Source organism: Fusarium odoratissimum (genome assembly GCF_000260195.1).
Source record: "Fusarium odoratissimum NRRL 54006 unplaced genomic scaffold supercont1.28, whole genome shotgun sequence".
NCBI classification, from domain to species: Eukaryota; Fungi; Ascomycota; class Sordariomycetes; order Hypocreales; family Nectriaceae; genus Fusarium; species Fusarium odoratissimum.
The window spans coordinates 89,845-108,071 of NW_022158712.1; the positions used below are offsets into that span (position 1 = coordinate 89,845).

The 18,227-nt window shown below is 44.6% G+C and overlaps 8 protein-coding genes across 8 annotated transcripts; 5 read left to right on the plus strand and 3 right to left on the minus strand.

Moving 5' to 3' along the window:
• Positions 1-36: 36 nt before the first annotated feature.
• On the plus strand, positions 37-429 carry FOIG_12658 (uncharacterized protein; the record flags this gene model as incomplete). Its single annotated transcript, XM_031213596.1, has 2 exons — positions 37-292; positions 377-429. 2 exons carry the CDS (start codon positions 37-39, stop codon positions 427-429), a joined length of 309 nt encoding a protein of 102 aa, XP_031056554.1.
• Positions 430-2,786: 2,357 nt separating this feature from the next.
• On the minus strand, positions 2,787-3,119 carry FOIG_12659 (uncharacterized protein; the record flags this gene model as incomplete). Its single annotated transcript, XM_031213597.1, has 1 exon — positions 2,787-3,119. The coding sequence occupies one exon, from the start codon at positions 3,117-3,119 to the stop codon at positions 2,787-2,789; it is 333 nt and encodes a 110-aa protein (XP_031056555.1).
• Positions 3,120-3,273: 154 nt separating this feature from the next.
• On the minus strand, positions 3,274-5,255 carry FOIG_12660 (N1-acetylpolyamine oxidase). Its single transcript, XM_031213598.1, has 2 exons — positions 3,764-5,255; positions 3,274-3,701 (listed from the first exon to the last, which is right to left on the minus strand). Exons 1-2 carry the CDS (start codon positions 5,032-5,034, stop codon positions 3,389-3,391), a joined length of 1,584 nt encoding a protein of 527 aa, XP_031056556.1. The 5' UTR covers positions 5,035-5,255; the 3' UTR covers positions 3,274-3,388.
• An 829-nt stretch (positions 5,256-6,084) lies between these two features.
• FOIG_12661 (uncharacterized protein) lies at positions 6,085-8,165 on the plus strand. The gene is made up of 6 exons (XM_031213599.1): positions 6,085-6,215; positions 6,301-6,528; positions 6,583-6,785; positions 6,836-6,924; positions 6,984-7,148; positions 7,203-8,165. Exons 1-6 carry the CDS (start codon positions 6,195-6,197, stop codon positions 7,532-7,534), a joined length of 1,038 nt encoding a protein of 345 aa, XP_031056557.1. The 5' UTR covers positions 6,085-6,194; the 3' UTR covers positions 7,535-8,165.
• Positions 8,166-8,901: 736 nt separating this feature from the next.
• Positions 8,902-9,313, plus strand: FOIG_12662 (uncharacterized protein; the record flags this gene model as incomplete). The annotated part of the gene is made up of 2 exons (XM_031213600.1): positions 8,902-9,223; positions 9,294-9,313. 2 exons carry the CDS (start codon positions 8,902-8,904, stop codon positions 9,311-9,313), a joined length of 342 nt encoding a protein of 113 aa, XP_031056558.1.
• A 2,536-nt stretch (positions 9,314-11,849) lies between these two features.
• On the minus strand, positions 11,850-12,457 carry FOIG_12663 (uncharacterized protein). The gene has a single exon (XM_031213601.1). It carries the CDS (start codon positions 12,414-12,416, stop codon positions 11,922-11,924), a length of 495 nt encoding a protein of 164 aa, XP_031056559.1. The 5' UTR covers positions 12,417-12,457; the 3' UTR covers positions 11,850-11,921.
• A 1,882-nt stretch (positions 12,458-14,339) lies between these two features.
• On the plus strand, positions 14,340-15,576 carry FOIG_12664 (uncharacterized protein; the record flags this gene model as incomplete). Its single annotated transcript, XM_031213602.1, has 3 exons — positions 14,340-14,372; positions 14,419-14,524; positions 14,573-15,576. 3 exons carry the CDS (start codon positions 14,340-14,342, stop codon positions 15,574-15,576), a joined length of 1,143 nt encoding a protein of 380 aa, XP_031056560.1.
• A 112-nt stretch (positions 15,577-15,688) lies between these two features.
• Positions 15,689-17,606, plus strand: FOIG_12665 (uncharacterized protein; the record flags this gene model as incomplete). Its single annotated transcript, XM_031213603.1, has 2 exons — positions 15,689-15,886; positions 15,937-17,606. 2 exons carry the CDS (start codon positions 15,689-15,691, stop codon positions 17,515-17,517), a joined length of 1,779 nt encoding a protein of 592 aa, XP_031056561.1. The 3' UTR covers positions 17,518-17,606.
• Positions 17,607-18,227: the final 621 nt, after the last annotated feature.

Here is an 18,227-nt window from a genome sequence, read left to right on the forward strand (position 1 = left end):
ATCCTTGTCCTTGTCCTTGTCCTTGCAAACGCACTTATGGGGATCGTGACGATCCTCCATTTGGTCCTCGGGGCAGCGGCATATCTTGTGTTCTGGATCGAATTCTTTGCCCTCGTCCTTGCAGATGCACTTATTCTTCATACGATCAAAGTCGGCGTCCTTGCCGCAACGGGGGCGGTGGTTCTTGTTATCTCTGGCCTCGACGTCATGAAGGTCGGCTTCGGGGTTGGGAAGTGCAGTGACGGAGCTCAGGGCAAGAAGTGCGCCCAGGAGAAAGTGTTTGAGAAGCATGGTGACCGATGGATGGTTTGATGAGATAAAGCTGTGATAGGTAGAATATAGAATTTGGCGGGTCTCTCTGCTAACTGCTAATAAGAGAACCGCGAGAGTGAAGATGCTCGTATCTCAGATACAGAGGCTTCAACATAGGGGAAACAAAACCATGAGGTAGAGAGGATTACCTCTAATATATACCCCTTAGGTAGTCATCGACCGTTAACTATCCATCTACCGTGAATTCAGCTTGAGTTCTGCATCTATATTTAGAATTATCCTGCACCTCCGGAGTTGACTCTCCACGCAAGTAAGATACAGTTTATGTCATTCTTTCGCGAGTGCCATTGAGTGCCATGCCGCCTTCATCGCAACCCCACCATCTTATCGGATACGAGGTCCTCCGGACAGACTGTTGGTCCGACAATGGGAACGGATAGTCAAGCACCCGTCTCTAGAGGGTCTGGATCAGTCCAAAACTCCTCCAATAGCTTAAATAGAAAAATCAGTATTTGTGCCCCTTTAACAGACAAGGGCTAAACAGAAGAGGAGGGATCGACAACGGAGCCGGTGAGTTAACACGCCGAACGAACATCCTTGTTGTCGAATGAAGCTAACTTGACATCATAGGCAAGCGCGTTGAGTAACACACACTCATCTATGTTGTTGATGGCTGTCGTTCGAGTGAACTAATTGTGACAAAGAGGCTTCGGCATACTGAGTTTCCGACTGCAACTGGAAAGCATGAGTTAGCACACGTAAGAAGATCCTGATGACCACTGGTTTGAAGCCATCGACTTTTTGTTAGTATCCTCTAACAGAAGTCGACAACTGCACAATGTCATACTCTAAATGAGCTAGGAGTCTATCGGGCACACAACCATCATTAATGTCTTAGGTGCTTCCCCGCTTCAGACCCCACCAACCATACGATTTCCCCGCACACTATCAGCGCTGTCAAGCGCGGCGACACCATTCCCCGGGGTCCAGATTCCCGGAGCTGGAGCCTATGGGATGCCCGTTGCAGCTTGTAGTTTCTTTTCCGTAATTCAATCGCAGCCTCATCTAAGGGCTTGAGTCTGACAACAAATGGGAGTTACCTGGTGTACTTCCAGTTCACCGACCGTCCGGATGTGTGGGGTTGAGCGAGTTCCGCTTCTTACTATAACGTGGTTAATAAGCATACTGACCAGACAAGTATAATGACCACTACCCTATACACCTTAAACTTTAGCTTTTAAAAACTTATAAAAAGCTTAACTTAAGCCTAAAATAGATATAATTCTAATAATATATAACGTACACGATAAGCAAGTGGATCAGACAAGTGAGTGGATCAACCCACTTTTCACCTTAAAAGCGATTTTTTAAATAATTCTTAAAAATCGAAATCAAGCTTAAAATAGCTAGGATTTTAATAGCTTATATATAAGTCCTAAAATCAGCTATATTAACTTCCCTATATTTTAAAAAGAAATCCCATATAGCTATAAACCTTAAAGTCTATTTACACTGTAAAATACACTGTAATTTAAGGTTTTTTAAATAAAATAAAATATTTAAAAATATTTAAAAAGTACTTACTTATATAGTTAACTATACTATTTTAGAAAGTAATTTTACTAGATTTTTAGCTAATTTATTTAAGCATTAGAATACTATAGGGTAAGCTATTATTAGCTGCACAGTATGCTGATCTACTTGCTTGTCTGATCCACTCGCTTATCGTATACGTTATATATATCTTAAAATAAGTTATAGTAATATTTTTACAGATTTTAAAAAAATCCTATATAGTTATAAACTTTAAATTCTAGTTATAAATTATAAGATTTTCTATATAAAATAAAAAGTTTAAAATTCTTAAAAAAATAATATACAAGTATTAGCCATATTATTATAAAAAATACTTATATCAGATTTCCTATTATTTTATTTATAACTTAAAAGTACTATAGGGTAGTTTATTTTTAGTTACATTGTGTAGTGGTTAATATACTTGTCTGGTTAGTATGCTTATTAACTCTGGCTCTGGCTCTTGACTAACCAATCCCTCTCAGAAGGCGACCTGGGTCATGACGACACTATAACGTGGTTGGAGGGTCAGAGACCACGGCTGAACGGTCGGGCCGTGTAAAGGTTTGTGCTATGAGGGAGCTAAGACTTGGCCTTGATGGCAGTGGAGATAGCATCTGATACTGAAAGGTTTTGGTTGGCCAGCTAAATCCGGATCCTCTTCTCTGTGCTTTGGCTTCAGATGTCTACTGGAAATCAGGATATCTAACAGAATTAGAAGATGCAACATCCGAGAAAAAGCGGCAGGTCACGGTCCACATTTGCACCGTAAGTATAACCTTGTACTCTGCCGTAGTCTATATTCCAGCATGTGTGTCGCCAGTCGAGAATGCAGAGAGACAGTGCTCGGCGGGTGAAGGGTCTCACGGGAAACCCTGGCGGCCGCCATCCGGATCGGTGGGTGCCGCAAGCCATTTTAGCAGCTTCTTAATTAGCAACTACCTGTTCACCGGCTTTGCAATGTAGCCATCCACCGCCTTCTCCAGACAGAGCTCCATGTCCCCCTTGAGTGCGTAGGCGATCATGGCGATGATCAGCAGCCACACGCCGCTCTTCCTGATGCGGACTGTTGCCTCGTATCCGTTCATGACAGGCACACTGATGCGAAGTACCGACTCCTCGGTGTTACGACCCAAGATGGGAACGGTATGAAGATGATTGCCCGTCATGGTCAAATGGGAAGAAGTTGGTATCTCTTTGGACATGTACATAGCGTCATCTCCACCTTGATGTATACATTGATCAGCTGTGAAGAGCGCAGTCACATCCATATTAACTGCTTAAAATCCTCCACTTGAAGCGAACTAGATAATGTATCGCGGGGTCTAGAACAGTGATTACCGTAATTCTTCGCCGGCAGGACTCACAGCTAAGTCGAGGATATATCACATTGGCTTGTTCTCATTCAAGACATAAAACGACAAATTTTGCACTCTTGAATTCGATTGGTAATACATTAGAAAATTTGTGTATATGCCCGAAGCACTATGAGCACTGCGCTTTATGAATATGTACTGTGAATGTCTGAAACATGATTTGATCAGTTGTCACCGTCAACATCGTAAGGAAACAACCATCCGTTCTCATCGTTGTACTCGTCCTTATGAGTGGTTCCATGCAGAACCTCATATCTCTCCATATCAAATTCATCATCACCAGCCTCTCCATTAATGATCCTACCAATTCTATGACCAATTTCGCGACCCTCGGTGTATCCACCATGGACAAAGCCAAAGAATTCAGCTGAATTAGCCTCGCCGGCAAACCACAGGCGTTCCAGGTTGGCACGTATATTTTGGTGCTTCTCAAGAGTCATGCCTACAGGCCAGTTGCTATAGGATCCATACGCCCAGCTATACATGTCATGTTAATTATGGATGGGAAATTAGGTACAAGGGGCTGTTTATCAACTTACGGTTCGGTGCTCCAGCGTGGGTAAGTGAATGCTGTAGGCTTATGGACCTTCTTATCAGGGTACATGGACTGCAGGACCTCCACGACTTGCGCTTCGGTCTCCTCGTCCGTTTGTCGCTCGACTTGGTAGGCCTGCTCGCCAGTGACTGTCGCGAAGATGATGTTGGATCCCTCAAGGAAACCTTTACCATTGAGCGGCTGAAACAGAGGATAACGTCCACGCTCAATGGGGTCGGCGTAGAGCTGATACTGGGCATCAGTATCCCAGAATGACTCGTTGAATTGCATAAAAATCTTGGTGTATGTACCCATCGCAAATTGGTCGATAGCGCTCTGCTTCCAGTGAGGCAGCTTGGGTTTGAACTCAACGACGTCCTTCTGCAATACACCGAGAGAAAATGTACAGATAGCATAGTTAGCTTCTATACAGCCACCATCCTTGGTTGTGACCTTGACGCCCTTCTTGTTATACTCAATACCTTCAACGGTAGTCTTGAGGAGGAGTCGTAGATCGTTCTCCTTGAGGAAAGTTTTGGCTTCCTGCTTGAGAAAGTAGTTATAACCGCGCTGGTCGATAACTAGGTTGCTGACATCGCTGAAATAACCAAAGGTAGCATTGTCTCCAGCGACGCCAAAAACAAGACCGCTCTCATCAGGCGTCCAAGCAGCCTCAAAGTCCCATCCCCACCAATCTGCTGCCTGCGCATACATATCGTTCTTATCTGGTCTCCAGCCTCCAGTACGAAGACCAGCGCGAGCAGATAGGTCCTGGAGGTTATCCAGCAAGATGTGACCGGAGTCGCCTGACGCATTCTCAAAAGCGGCATCTAGCTCGGCGATTTTGTCGGTCCAGTTCTTGGCGCCCTTGTGGTCAAACGTCTTGAGGGCATCGTAATCGGCGTAAGTTGTCTTTAAACCGTGCTTCTGCGCCAATCTCCAAATGGGGTTCTCGTGCGTCTCGAGCGATCCGATGCCTTCCACCCAGTTGGCACCTAGCTCAATAGTGTATGGCTTGCCGGTCTTGGTGTTTCGGCCAAATTGTTGACTTCGCAGGCGACCTCCAATATAGTCATTATGTTCAACGATAAGGAAGTCGGTGATTTTCGCTTGGGTCAGGTTCTGAGCTGCAGCAATACCAGCAACACCAGCTCCGAGAATAGCAACCTTGGTCTTCCTGCAGGTTCCTTTATCTCGAGGTGGGAGGCTGACTGCGTCGGCTGCGGTAAAGAAGGCTGTAAGGACAGTCAGAAGCTGTGCTGGTGATTGCTTCATGTTGGTGGTCTTTGGTAACGGGAGTGTCCGAGATCAACAGTTCTGAGAGAGCTAGGAGGAGGGAGTTTGGTTTTGTACGAACCCCCCGGGGAGTAATTAAACTATCGCACGCTCTATCACGCCGAGCATACGTAGGCCGCGATGATTCCTTAGCTTCGTTCGCCCAACTTCTCCGGTGGAGCCGAGGAACTCCCCGCCCCAATGCTGAGCCGAGGCCATTGTTGATCACAAAAAGCAAAACATCCGCATCTCTAGCCATGGCCAGGCGGGCTTTCGCCCCTGAAGTTATCAAATTTCAGATAGCGTAGGCTGTTGGTCTTGTAGCACCCGTTAGCTCGTCGGTGCTATTACCTAGCTAAGTAGGTCCCTGACGCTGCTAATCGGAGACAAGATGGCATGACTCGCGCTAATTAGTTTTTCAGGTTGGCTTGTATCGGGTCCACCGAAATCTACATGCAACAGTTGCGATTCGCGGAGCTCGAGAATTGGAGATTGATCTAATCCACATCCGGATTACCTTGGTCTCGAATAGAGTTTTTGCTGGATTGCGCTCTGTTGTTCATTACGGAGTACCGTTCAATTTTTAACCCACCAATTCCATGTCGTGCTGTTGCTCTAACCGCGCCGCTTCCAAGCTCGAATTTGAATGTGGCTCGAGACTGATGAGCGCCCTTGAACTTGAGAGGAAGAAATACCATTATGTGCACAGTCTCCAGACGCTGAGCTAGTTGGCTTGGCATTTGCGCCAAGTCGCTTCGGGAGGATCAGCGGCAGCAGCCCGAGGCCAAGTCTGCAGGAGCTAAGGTTATCGATTTCGATTTTTACAGGGGCGGTGGGTCTTCAGCTCCCAAAATTATGAAACTAGAGTTTTGATTTCTCTTATCGTTTTCCGCCACCTTTATGTGCAAGTGCTCGAGCTCCTCCTTTCCAAGCCTGGGATAGCGCCCTGCACAAGGTACTCGCTTAGCCCAGCTCTAAACTCTATCGTTAATTCTATTGGTTATTTCTTAGTTAAACCTCAATGGTTAAATACATTGCAGACCCCTCAGTCCGTTTTTGTCCAACCTCTGCTGCTGAACCATGTCCCTCTTGTCTTTGTTTGCTTCTCAGTCTAGTTGTAGAACCAAAGCCTCGGGTCGCTCTATCGAGCGAGTGCCTCAATGGATAACAATACTTCAATTGTATGTTTGCCGAGTCTATGTAATCCGGGCTTTTCTTTTTCTGTCTTTTCCTCTCTTTTCTTTTTGTCGTAACTAATTTCTTCAGGGTATCCAAGCAGTACTGCTTATTTTAGCACTAGTGGTACTGGTCCTACGATGCTGGGCGAATTATCTAATGAAGCAGGCTTTATTCAGCGTGCCTGATATTCTCGCATGGCTGGGTTGGGTTTTTAGCTTAGGATGGTTTATCTGCTCGACTCTTGCGCTTCGAATTCTTATCGATAATCCTGCAGTTGGCTCTGAACTTATAGTTAACTCAGTAGAATACTTAAAGGTATGGCAATGCAGTAGCTGCGTGAACGAGAATCATAATGCTGACTATGTGCAGATAGTATTAGTAGCGGAGTACTTTTTCGACACTGGGATTTACTTCCCCAAGATATCTATCGTCTTGTTTTATTGGAAGCTAATTCCTGGGATTTTGGGATCATTGAGACGCGTATTGCTTGCAATCTCGATTTATCTTGGTTGCGCTTTGCTTACATCAGTGCTTGTAAACACTCTTATTTGCGTACCGTTTTCTGATAATTGGTAAAGTTAAATGGCATGACTTGTCTAATCATCTGACTGACGGGTATCAGGTCTATCGAAAACCAGCTAAAGTCAGCATGGAACTCATATGCTTCTTTTTGTGTTCAATGGGGTCTCAACTTCTCAACGGATCTACTTAGTATGTTCAAAGTACCTGCTACCTACTTGAAGGAATTCATTTAACATGGCCCTGAATAGTCTTTTTCTACCCCTTCTTTCTGCTTAAACACTTAAAGCTTCACAGAAAACAACAGATCGCCCTTATTGGGATCTTTTCTTTAGGTGCTATCACGTTGATAGTTAGCCTGTCCCGGTTTATTGCATATAATGCGACTGATTTTGAGCTTGACGACCAGTCTGGCAGTATGTCTTCGCTGTCCTTGCTCTATAACATTCTTAGGCTAACCTAGCGCATAGATACCTTATCTCTCGCCGAGATGAGCACTGCTGTTATCGTTGTGTGCCTCCCTGGCCTTCGAAGATTTATTATGCGATCTAAAACATCTACAAATCGCTCCTCGTCGAACCAGCCCAGCGGCTACGGTGTCCACACAAAGATCACCGGGAGAGGCCAGAATACCGACACATCTAAAGGACAAATCCCGCCATCGCAGTACGCTAAATGGGGCGTAAGAGATGATGAGATCGAGTTGGTAACTCACATTCGCGTTTCCCACGAACTGGTCAATCCAGATGATACTCGCAGCGCGAGCGGACAAAGCGCAATCAGTCAGAATTTTAAAGTATAGTATCACGAATATCTGACTCTAGCGTTGGAGGAAATGCAACGTGTATGACAAGCGAAGGGGCCAAAGAACCCCTCATTCCCCGGTCTTGAGTGCTTAATTAAATTCTTAACTACCATGCCGATGTCAGCGCCCAACCAGACTCGGATCCTACTATGCTAGGCCAATATAACACAAGCACCCCAAGCCTGGTGTAAACAGATTGATTACGAAGAGAAGAAAGTGGCCACGAAGCTTCTAAATAATCATAAGAGAAGGAGGAGGGTGACGATGATGATGATGACGACAAGGACATCACCAACCTGTCTCTTGCCGAGCCTCACAAAGAGCAGAAGAAGTCAGAAGAGATTCATAATATGGAAATAAATAGGTTTGCCGATAAACAGGAGAACTACACAGATTATGAAGACAGGGAGGGCGACATCCCTGGACTGGACAAAATCGGTATCCGAGAACGTCCCTTGAAGAGATTTCAAGAAAGCAGCAGCTTATCCCCTCTTGCAAATACAATCAGCCGGCTAGATAAAGAGACTCTAGGGCTAAACAGCAAAGACCTGGACTCGACTGTCAAACAAATAGATAGTTGACTAATCCAATTATTAATTGCATCATCGAGAAGGTAATCATGGTTCACAAAAATACTACTGTTATTTCTGTACCAGCAGCCTCTAGTTCAGGATCACCAATCCTAATAGCAACAACTTCGAAACACCAACTAATCTACCCAGAAGGTTCAGAGATGACAGAGAGCTATATGTTCCAGTCTACACGACCAGCCATTAGTGTCTATTAGTAGTCTGCCGTCTTTGTCATTATGCTGGTTTTAATATCTCCCTGTATGGTAGTTGACAGGATGAGGATTAGAGGATCTTAATCGAAGATACATATAAGAACCTCTTTCGTGATTAAAAGAAAATCGAATTTGCAGTGGCGGTAAGTTTTGCCATCACGCACCAACATGCGCTGATGTATATTGCAGAGCTGCCCTGGGCAGCACGATAGGTTATCCTGTGGAGTCACCATGCTTAGCTTCATGCGCCTACTTGACGAGGGGCATAACCCCTTTAAATGCATATTCCTTTTAAGAGATTATTTGCTACTGCAGTCTCCCTTCCTAATCCCCATGCTCTGTTTTTAAAAACCTTTAATGAAACACTGGAACAGGCACTTCTGACCATTTAGTACCCCCGACACCCCACAGATACATACCCAAACAGTAGCAGGCTACGTATTCAGTAATTGCCCAGCATGGTATCACCTTCTCTTCCATCCGCTGTCCAAAGGAAAAGGCAAAGAAAGACTGCTACAAGTGGGCACTCATCCAGCAAAGCGATCGGCCGATGTTGCAGATAGCGCTGCATCGCTAGTGTATGACAGTGACTCGAGTCGTATCTCTCCATGAGAAATCACCGGTACTCCATGCAAAGAACTTCCAAGATCGAGGCCAATCAAGGCACCAAGACGTCGCAGTCGGAGGGCTCGAACATACAACGGTCGGCCGAGCCATCTGTGTTGGTGAGAACCCGTCCTCAGAAGACCTGTGGCGAGCCTACATCCAATACGAGCAGATTGAAGAGAATGCCAACGCAGTCAAGATGCTCTCCCGGGTAGGTAGGAGGTACCATCTTGTCCGTTTCTACAGATCATACAAACAAAAACAACTTAAAGCTGGGGAAACCCCTGGCAAAGCTAGTAGGTAAAGGCTGAATTTATTATAAAAATATTTCCTAGAAACTTGAAGCAGCGAAACTATACCTATTAGAACTGCCAGGATCCCATTAGAGCTTTTAATTACCAGATACCTATAATAAGATAGCTTTTAGACCTAGTAGCACAGTTTAGATATAAGGTGCTCCTATACCTAGGCTTTAATATAACTATTTATAAGTAAGTTCTAATACTATCTATTATTACCTACTTCTCTTATAGTATATAATATAACAAAGGTTATAAATAGTTATATTAATAAGCTTATTGACCTTATATATAAGTATCACTATAGGTTAAAGGATAAGCTATCTTACTTATTTATAGTCTTACCTAAGATAATTATATAAGGGCTACCTGCTTCCTACCTTATAATTAAGCAGATACCTAGGGATAAATTAGCTAAGTATAAGGCATATTTAATAAATAACTTAGTCTAGTTCTGTGATATGCCGGAAGAGGGCTAGATTTAGGGTGAGCCTGACTTTGACCGATACATATCGAAATGGCATGGCTCTGATGATCTTATGGCGGGGACCAAATGGTAAGCTTACAACTGGTGTCGACCGCCTGCGCACTTCTCAACGCCGTGACGGAATAAGATAGATAGCCTAAACACATATTGCATGCAGATATTAGTTTTGGGACAGTACCGTGACGCCGTTACAACTTCGAGCTCCCTCCTGCTACAACGGAAACCTATGACTGCCAAGCTTAGATGGGCTCTAGCCAATCAGTGTGTCAGACCTGTGGTCCATGACTCATGGTGTGCTTTAAACCCGCGAGCATCATCACCATTTACCCCGCAGCCAGCTTCTTACATGTACTCCCCTCCACCGACAAGAGACTCCACGATCGCCGATTAAACAAAATCTTTAGTATTATGTAGAGTGAGGATCAGCATGCGCGACATATGTTCTGAAGCAGGAAGAAACGGCACTAAGATACCCTCTTGTTACATTTTACGCACCGGAACAACGCTGCCGTGAAAGCACAGTGTCAAGTATTGTTGATGTGAGTATGGGTGGAAGTACGTAAAGTGAAGTCGCAGAAGTCTAGTAGGTATTGACAGTTCCCGAGACGACACGAAAGAAAGAGAATCACAAGATAGAATCGATATCGTACTGTCTGCTATTTCTTACTTGATAGGCTGAACCCACGCCCTTAAGGATCAAACCCATGCGGCACTACGCCTGGGTTGTGAGGACCTTCAGCGGTAGGCGCGTGCCTAAAGCCTTGTCTACTCATCTTGAGATCTTCCTTGACCAGTTGTGTCAGGCTGTCGATTGTTCTCCGATAGCTCTCATTGTTGATATGACCCCCCAGATAACGGGCCTGGCCACTAAAGTTAGCCTGTTTCGCAACAACCAGATCTTCCATAGAGGGCAGAGAGCAAGGTATTCAATATGATCTTCCCTTGAATCATAGTAATTGCATTCGGTGTATTAGTATAGGTCTAGGTTAGCCTCTGCTCTAATAATTATAAGATCTCTCGACTGGCATGAAATTCATAAACAGGGATACTATGGAGTTTCTGTTAGTCAAGCTTGCTTTTCGTTAAAAAGATTAAAAGAATTTCTGTATTATTTTATAACAGGCCGGCTATTGGCCGCCCTGTATTAAAGTTACTTATTTAAAGACTAGTTATATAAATGAAATTAACTATATATATGACTGAGACAGAATAGCGCATAGTTACTTAAGGTCTACTTCTAAAAATACCTTCTAAGCCAGGGTATAAAATAATCTTAATAATATCTTTATACCTATTATAATTACTTATCTAGGCATATAATACTTAAGCCTTTATATAATTATCTAGGTTATTTATTTTATACTCTAGTAAATTTTTTTAATACTTGAAAATACTATTATATTAGTTATACGTCTAATAATATTATTATATATATCCCCTGTAATAAAGTACTAAACCTAAATAACATTACTATATCTGCTATTATAAATTATGCTAATATACTAACTAGCCTATGGCTTGACCACCAGGATCCAAGAGGCGTTAGTAAGGACCTCCTAAATAGTGAATTCGAGGAACAGTGGCTTACTACCGGCATGGTGGCAAAGAAGCTTATTGAGTGTTGGCTGATTATGTTGCTTTTTATTTTTTATTATGCTGTTATGAGGAAAGTAACAACGACTTTTCATTGTAGAGCATGAGCGCATACCTACCGAGATTAGATAGCAGCGACGTACTACTACCAAGCGAGGTATTGAGCATATTGAGTTTACCAGGAAGCTTGTGCAGGCTGCTGGTGTTGCCCATCGTGATATAACGAGCAATGCTTATAGTCGCGAGCTGGTTTAGTACAGTTGTAGTGGTATAGAAACATAAGTCTTTAGCATTCTTCTAAGGAGGGATGGCTTCCTCCTGGCGCAATAAATAGACTTTTTGCTATAATAGTGAGGGCAAGTTGTATTACAATTATAAAGGGGGCCCGACGTTCTATGTATATGTTATGTCTTCTCTTCCACCGACGCACTCGACACGTGCCTCGATTTTGAATCTAACTTTTCGACGGTCAGTCATATTTCGTTACCTTTATCCGGTGCGGCTTAGCCCGCAAGTGGCTCCTCCGACTTGTTTCTTTCTTCACCAAGCATGTCACCTAAAGTCGGCGGATTACATGCAAATATTTGTCTCTCAACTGGCGGCACTCCAGTATACTTATTCAAGCTTATGATCTGACTCTATATATACAAGACGTTCCTTGTAATTCTTCGAAGCCTCACGATTCCTGTTAATCTTCTCTTTATTCTTCTTAATAAGTTCTTGGCCCTCTTTCCGATGCTCCTCAGATAGTGGTTCGGGAAGGATACCCAGGGGTGGATTATACCACTGCTCTTTAGGAACTTTTGTTCCATCAACTCCGCGAAAGACTATCTCTTCCTCCTTATCATAAGGGCCGCGGTCCAATAAAGCTTTTATTAACGCAGGCCTTAGAGCAATTGCATAGTGGATATTGCGATCAGCATCAAGGTAGCGGAAAATCCCGTCACGGCCGAGGTGTACAATGCCTAATAGGTCTAGGTCATGGCCCTCCATTTTATATAAAATATCGCTTATTTCTTGTTGTTCTGGCGAAAGATACTTGTATGTAGTGCCGGGGCAAGTTTCTTCAGTATGAGCCGCCTCTTGATGCTCCGAATCAGATTGAGGCATGATTAGAGAATATTTTATCGAATGTAAACTGGCGGTGAATTTTGAGAGATAAATGCTCAACATGGGAGTGGGCTTATCTTTAAATAAATCAGATTTCAGTAGTGATGACACGTGATAGTTACGTAATACGAGTTGGAACCCTGATTCTTTTAATCGGCCGAACTAACAAGTTCTAGAACTGTTGCGCCTTTTCAAGAGCACCTTCGGCCCGTATGAAACCCAAATTATGTGTCAACTCAAGAAATTCGCTTTAACTTAACAGCACATAGCCCACTGACCAGTCATCAAAAGAGGGCTCAACAAACTGAAAGATTCGTAAGCTCGCATACGAGATAAGTCTCCAAAAGTTCCATTATACTCGGCTCTCGGCAAGCTTGAAGCAGATCATAATCTAAATGGGAAGATAACAACTAACATGCATATGCATTTTACCTGCAAAATCGAACATATTAACCAACTTGGCGTGCCGAGTTCCGAAGCTGATCCGCTAGATCCGCGTTTTATAACCACACGAAGGTGCTTCCCATATTACTAGAGACGTCGCCTGCATCTTTGTACGGATTGATTCCTGCGCCCTCTTGTTATTGGAGTAATACTGGCGATACCATATTAACTCAAAAGGTTCATTATGGGCCAGTATAAAATGAGATAAAGTGAAAGTTAGACTGATCTGTAGGCCTTTGTCCGGGAAAGCGGTATGCTCAATTGTCATGGCGGTAATTTCTTCCCAACAGACCCTTCCTTTTAGGAAGGATTTATGCATGTTGGTCCTCGATCCCCGTACACTCTGATTATTGTCGACCAACAATGGCGATACTCACGCAGCCTCTAACACGTGATTTGTTCAGAATCCAGGTATAAGAGCTGCAAGTCTACACAGTGTTATCGTGTAAAACAACCACCAAAAAGCCTCTTTACCTTCTATCAAATATGAAGACTGGTATAGTTAAGCCTCTTCACCGTGACGAAGCTAGAGTGAAGGTCTAATAAGTAGACAGGATCCTCCTTCCTCAAAGTCCTACTTACTGGTAGCTTTGTGAGCGCCAAGTACACGATTGAGATTCCCAAAGATGCTATCTGGGTCACAAACTGGGATCAACTTCATGAAATGGGCGCAAAGTACCCCGACACAGCCTTGGTTGAAAAATATGGTGGCAATGTAATTGAAGTCGATGGAAAAATTGTTCTTGCGACAGATGAGGAAATGACCAAACAGATTGACAGCTTGATTAAAGAGTTGGAAAAGGGTGATATAGAGGTCGAAGCAGAGACAGAGACTTCAAAAAGGCGAGACGTGGAGATTCCTGGACCCTATCGCCAATGCAGTCACCCTCGCTGCTTTTATGACGTCACTTGTCATTCTTATACTAATTGTCACATCTGTAGGCGTCCAACTGGTAGGAGAGGGATCTGTATTTAAATTTAAGTATTAGTTCTCAAGTGATTCCAAATGAGAAAGATACTATGCATGTAATAACGTAACCAGAAGCTTTGTATTTCCCATTTCCTCTTGCTTCAGAGGTGATAGTCAATGATTTGATCAGCGCGCCTTGCCACCTCGTGAGTCATGTGAATATCTGATCATTCGGTACTTCACCTGCATATCTCCCTTCTTCCATATCCTTCATGGACCGACTTTCCAGAAACAGCTAGCAGGCTTTTTTAATGACACATCTAGTTGCGACTTATCATGGCTGGCGCTGCTTTTTCTCATCTGCTCTGCCACTCTAAAAACAATCGATAAAGGCGACGATGTGATTCATTCCATCGCGTCAAGTTCCTCTCACAGCCCTAACATCGCAGTAATATCAGACCGATATCGCGCCATGGCTATGATATGTCTTTGTAAAGATAGATTTCTTGTTCGTTATCGATTAAGTACATTGGAGGCATTGCTTGTCCTTGTTTACACAATCAGTCATAATGAAGGAGCTGAACAAAGTTGGGTCATTCTCGGTCAGTCTTGTCATGCCTTGCTCCAAGCCCATTAACAATCGTACAGCTGAGTGTAGGCATGGCATCGGATATTGGCATAGCATTGCAGTGTAATGCAGCCAAGCCAGATCCGAATCTGACTCTTGTTGAAAGGGAACGTCGCAGACGATGCTGTATTTACAGGTATTTGCAAATTATGTTCTTGCTAATATTAGCCGCAGCTGCTTTCTCATCCCTCGCACTGTCCAAATCACTTCCTTGGACAACCCTTGCTCAACTTGAACATGGTACATTTCTTGAAAATATCGCAACCAGATCGAATGGTGATATTCTCACGACAGAATTGTGGCCATCAGCTGCCATTTACACCATTCGAAACCCCCACACCGGCCACAATTCACTCCAGAAACTCTTTTCTGTCCCTTCTATTCAAAGTATTTATGGCCTTACCCAGGTTAAGTCTAGCCGTCGGGGTACTGAAACATTCATTTTCGTTGGTGGAAACTCTACTTCGCCCGGAAACACTATTACTGGTTCCTTTGGTGCATGGGCTGTCGATTTTGATTTACTCAATAATGTCTTTCAGCTCAGAAAAGTCAGCGATATGGGCACTGATAGTAGATTTTTGAACGGCGTGACAGCTCTACTAGGGATATCTGATATAGTTCCTGTGGCCGACTCCACCAATGGTTTAGTCGGTCGCCTTAACATCACAACTGGGATCTTCGATACCTCGGCATTCCGCTACCCTTTAGAGATGGATCCCGTTGAAGGTGCTAGACTACCTATTGGTGTCAATGGCATCAAGATTCGGGGCGGGCATCTCTATTGGACGAATTCATTCCAAGCCTCCATCTACCGAATTGCGATCACTCCTAATGGATACCCAGCAAAGGGTAACAGGCCTGAGATTGTGGCCGACTTGTCCAACGGTGTAGGCTTCCTAGATGATTTCAGCTTCGACGTTCGTGGAAACATATATGCTGCCACTAACCTTGACAACTCTATCGTCCGTATCGACATCACAACCAAGGCATGGAAGACAATTATCGGAGGAATTGGCGAGATGACAGTACCCGGCTGTACGTCGGTTGTATTTGGGCATAGGTCATTAGAAAATGAAATACTCTACGTAAGCACGTCCGGAGCTATCGCTACTCCAGTAAATGGGACTGAGACTGAGGGTGCTAAAGTTGTTGCAATTAAACTTGGAGGCTGGATCTAACAGGAGTTCATATACTACATGGACTTAGCTAAGCTCTTTGATAAAAAGAGGATTTTATTACTCATAGTAAAGGCAATATATTTAGTAAAATGTATTAAAGTGATATCCCCAAATGAGTGAGCTCGGAGACCAATTCCTAGAATGGGTCCAAACATCGATTCACGTCCTGGGAGCACTTTATGATGACCTAACTCCGAATCCTACCACTGTGGCTCCTGGTGGGTTCCCTATGTGGCTACATCCTAAGAAGGATTGGACTATCTTAACGTGCAACTTCGCGATTTGGATATCGATCCCTTTGAGCTCACGGGTATTCTTCCTTGCTCTCCGCTGCAGGAAGGAGTCTTGCAAAGCTCCTAGGGATACGAAGCCGCCTGGATATGGAAATCTTTATCATCGGATGGCAATGCCGTTGGCCCACATCGTCTAGAGGATGCGTGGAAAGCTGTAGTTGGAGTACACAGAATCTTTTCTACAATACTTGCCGCGCACCCTAGTGAGGATGGCTTTGTTCAAATCGGGCTCAATAGGCCGGAGACTCCAGTAACCCAATATCAGACTCCAACCTGCCCGGAGGACCTGCTAGCAAGGCAATCTCGACCAAAGTTTACGGATGATCAAGCGAAGCACTCTTTCACCGTGTGCCGATCCGAGGATAGCAGCATTACCTTCAGGCTCGATATCTGTCACTCTTTGTGCGACTCCTACTCTATTTCGACTTTACTAGAGGATGTGGTCTCAGTGTATTCTAGCGATGTCATGCAGAATGTGCCGCAATTCAGTGATGTTGTCAGGCATATCAAGAGGCGGCCTATATCTGAGACACTAACATTTTGGACTTCTGTTCTACACGGAGTAGAGCCATGTCAGATTCCCGTATCCAAGATGTGCCAAGGTGACCCAGAACTAGATATCCACAAGACTATCTCCATTCTTTTTGAGTCGATGACTGGGGTTACCGAGCAATGTAAGCAGTTGGGGCTGACCCGGTCGACCTTTGTTCACCTTGCTTGGGCTTTGGTACTATCTTACATCACGGTTATGGACGAAAGTTTCTTTGGGTACATACTATCCGGTCGAGATGTTCATGTGGAGGGTATTGGCAGGATCTTCGGGCCTATGGCCAATATACTCATTAACCACGCCGATCTAGGCGAATCTCTTGAAGCAGATGCAGCCTTGATAGCAAGAAATCTCAAGAGCCACCGCCGCCATCAACAGACTTCTTTGGCGGAGATCAATCACGACCTGGGGAATAAAGATGAGCGACGACGACTGTTCAACACCATCGTATCATTGCTTTGGAGCAATCCATCGGGTGTCAAACGTTTGTACTTTGCGAAGTACCATCAGGTCAGCTCGCACGAGTTCGCTTTCGTACTCGAAGACCATCACCATCCTGGCACCCTTGATCTTGCTTTGCACTATCGAACAGCGGGTTTTAGTCACGACGAGGCGCAAGAATCCGGTACGATACTGATATGGGCGATTCAGTTCCTTTTGTCTGCAGGGCCCGTTTTTGCGTCCGCAACACGAAGCGCTATGATCGAGTCCAGCGAATCAGAGGCGTCAGTCAGACCCCAAGACAGATTCTTCCGCTACGTGACTGGTACAGACAGAAGAGTCACTTCCAGTTTCTGGAAGAGTCAGCTTGCCGGGCTTGGTCCCCCTGACCCAACAGCTCGAGACAGATCTACCGCAGCGGTTGAGAGGGATCAACATATGAAACTAGTGATGCAGGACATTGGCAACCACAGCAGCTTTTGTACTGAGGTTCCAGGCCGGGCAGCTTGGTCTACGGTGCTTTCACAAGTCTTCGATTCCGAAGATGTTATCTTTGTGGCAGCCATTTCTCACCGTCGAGCGGACGACCTTCTGGGGATCAAAATCTTTCCGGGAGTCGATACTTCAGTGGTTCCAATCAGAGCATATTTGGACTGAGAATTGAATCTAGTGGACTTCCTACTGAAATTCCAGTCAGTGGCAAGAGATGGGTCTGTACCAGGAGGCTCGCCTGGGCCGTATCGAACGCATCAGCGAGGAAACCGCGGCATTGTGCAGGCCCCTGTCGTGTTTTCTTCTTAAATCATGTGGGAAAACGAGTTATGGCAATGCAATTCGCTATTTCACTGGTTGTCCAATCTTGTTGGAATACTACGAAATCTCTAAACGCAGTAACACTCTGCGTTTGGAATTCCACTCCGCCTCATTATGGAAATCTTGGATCAGTCAAATTGCCAATCAGTTTGAACACATCTTGAGGCAGCTGGTCGATGCTTCAAACAGTCGAACCAAGCTTACAGATCTCAACAGGGTCTCTTCACTTGACCTAGATCTTACCTGGTCTTGGAACTCAACCCCTCCCAAAACAATTGAGTCAAATCTGTATGACTTGATCAAAGCGAGGGTCCTCGCTCAACCGCACGCGTTGGCAATAGACGCATAGGACGGTAAACTCAGCTACGAGCAACTTGATGGGCTGTCCACCAAAGCTTGCCAAAGTGCCTATCGATAGAGGCGTTAAGTCCAGCCAACCAGTGCCTCTTCTTTTCGAAAAGTCGATGTTGATGTCTGTGGCCATGCCTGGACTAGTTAAGGCGGGCGTTGTTGGAGTGGGCATAGACCCAAGACAGCCCGAAAAGCGCCTACGG

Excerpts from the sequence above, each read along its gene's own strand:
- FOIG_12660 (XM_031213598.1), bottom strand. The coding sequence starts at position 5,034 with ATGAAGCAATCACCAGCACAGCTTCTGACTGTCCTTACAGCCTTCTTT. Across the intron at positions 3,702-3,763 it reads CCACGCTGGAGCACCGAACC|CTGGGCGTATGGATCCTATA; the intron begins GTAAGTTGATAA and ends TGACATGTATAG.
- FOIG_12661 (XM_031213599.1), top strand. The coding sequence starts at position 6,195 with ATGGATAACAATACTTCAATT. Across the intron at positions 6,786-6,835 it reads GTACCGTTTTCTGATAATTG|GTCTATCGAAAACCAGCTAA; the intron begins GTAAAGTTAAAT and ends GACGGGTATCAG. Across the intron at positions 6,925-6,983 it reads CTTCTCAACGGATCTACTTA|TCTTTTTCTACCCCTTCTTT; the intron begins GTATGTTCAAAG and ends GGCCCTGAATAG.
- FOIG_12663 (XM_031213601.1), bottom strand. The coding sequence starts at position 12,416 with ATGCCTCAATCTGATTCGGAGCATCAAGAGGCGGCTCATACTGAAGAA.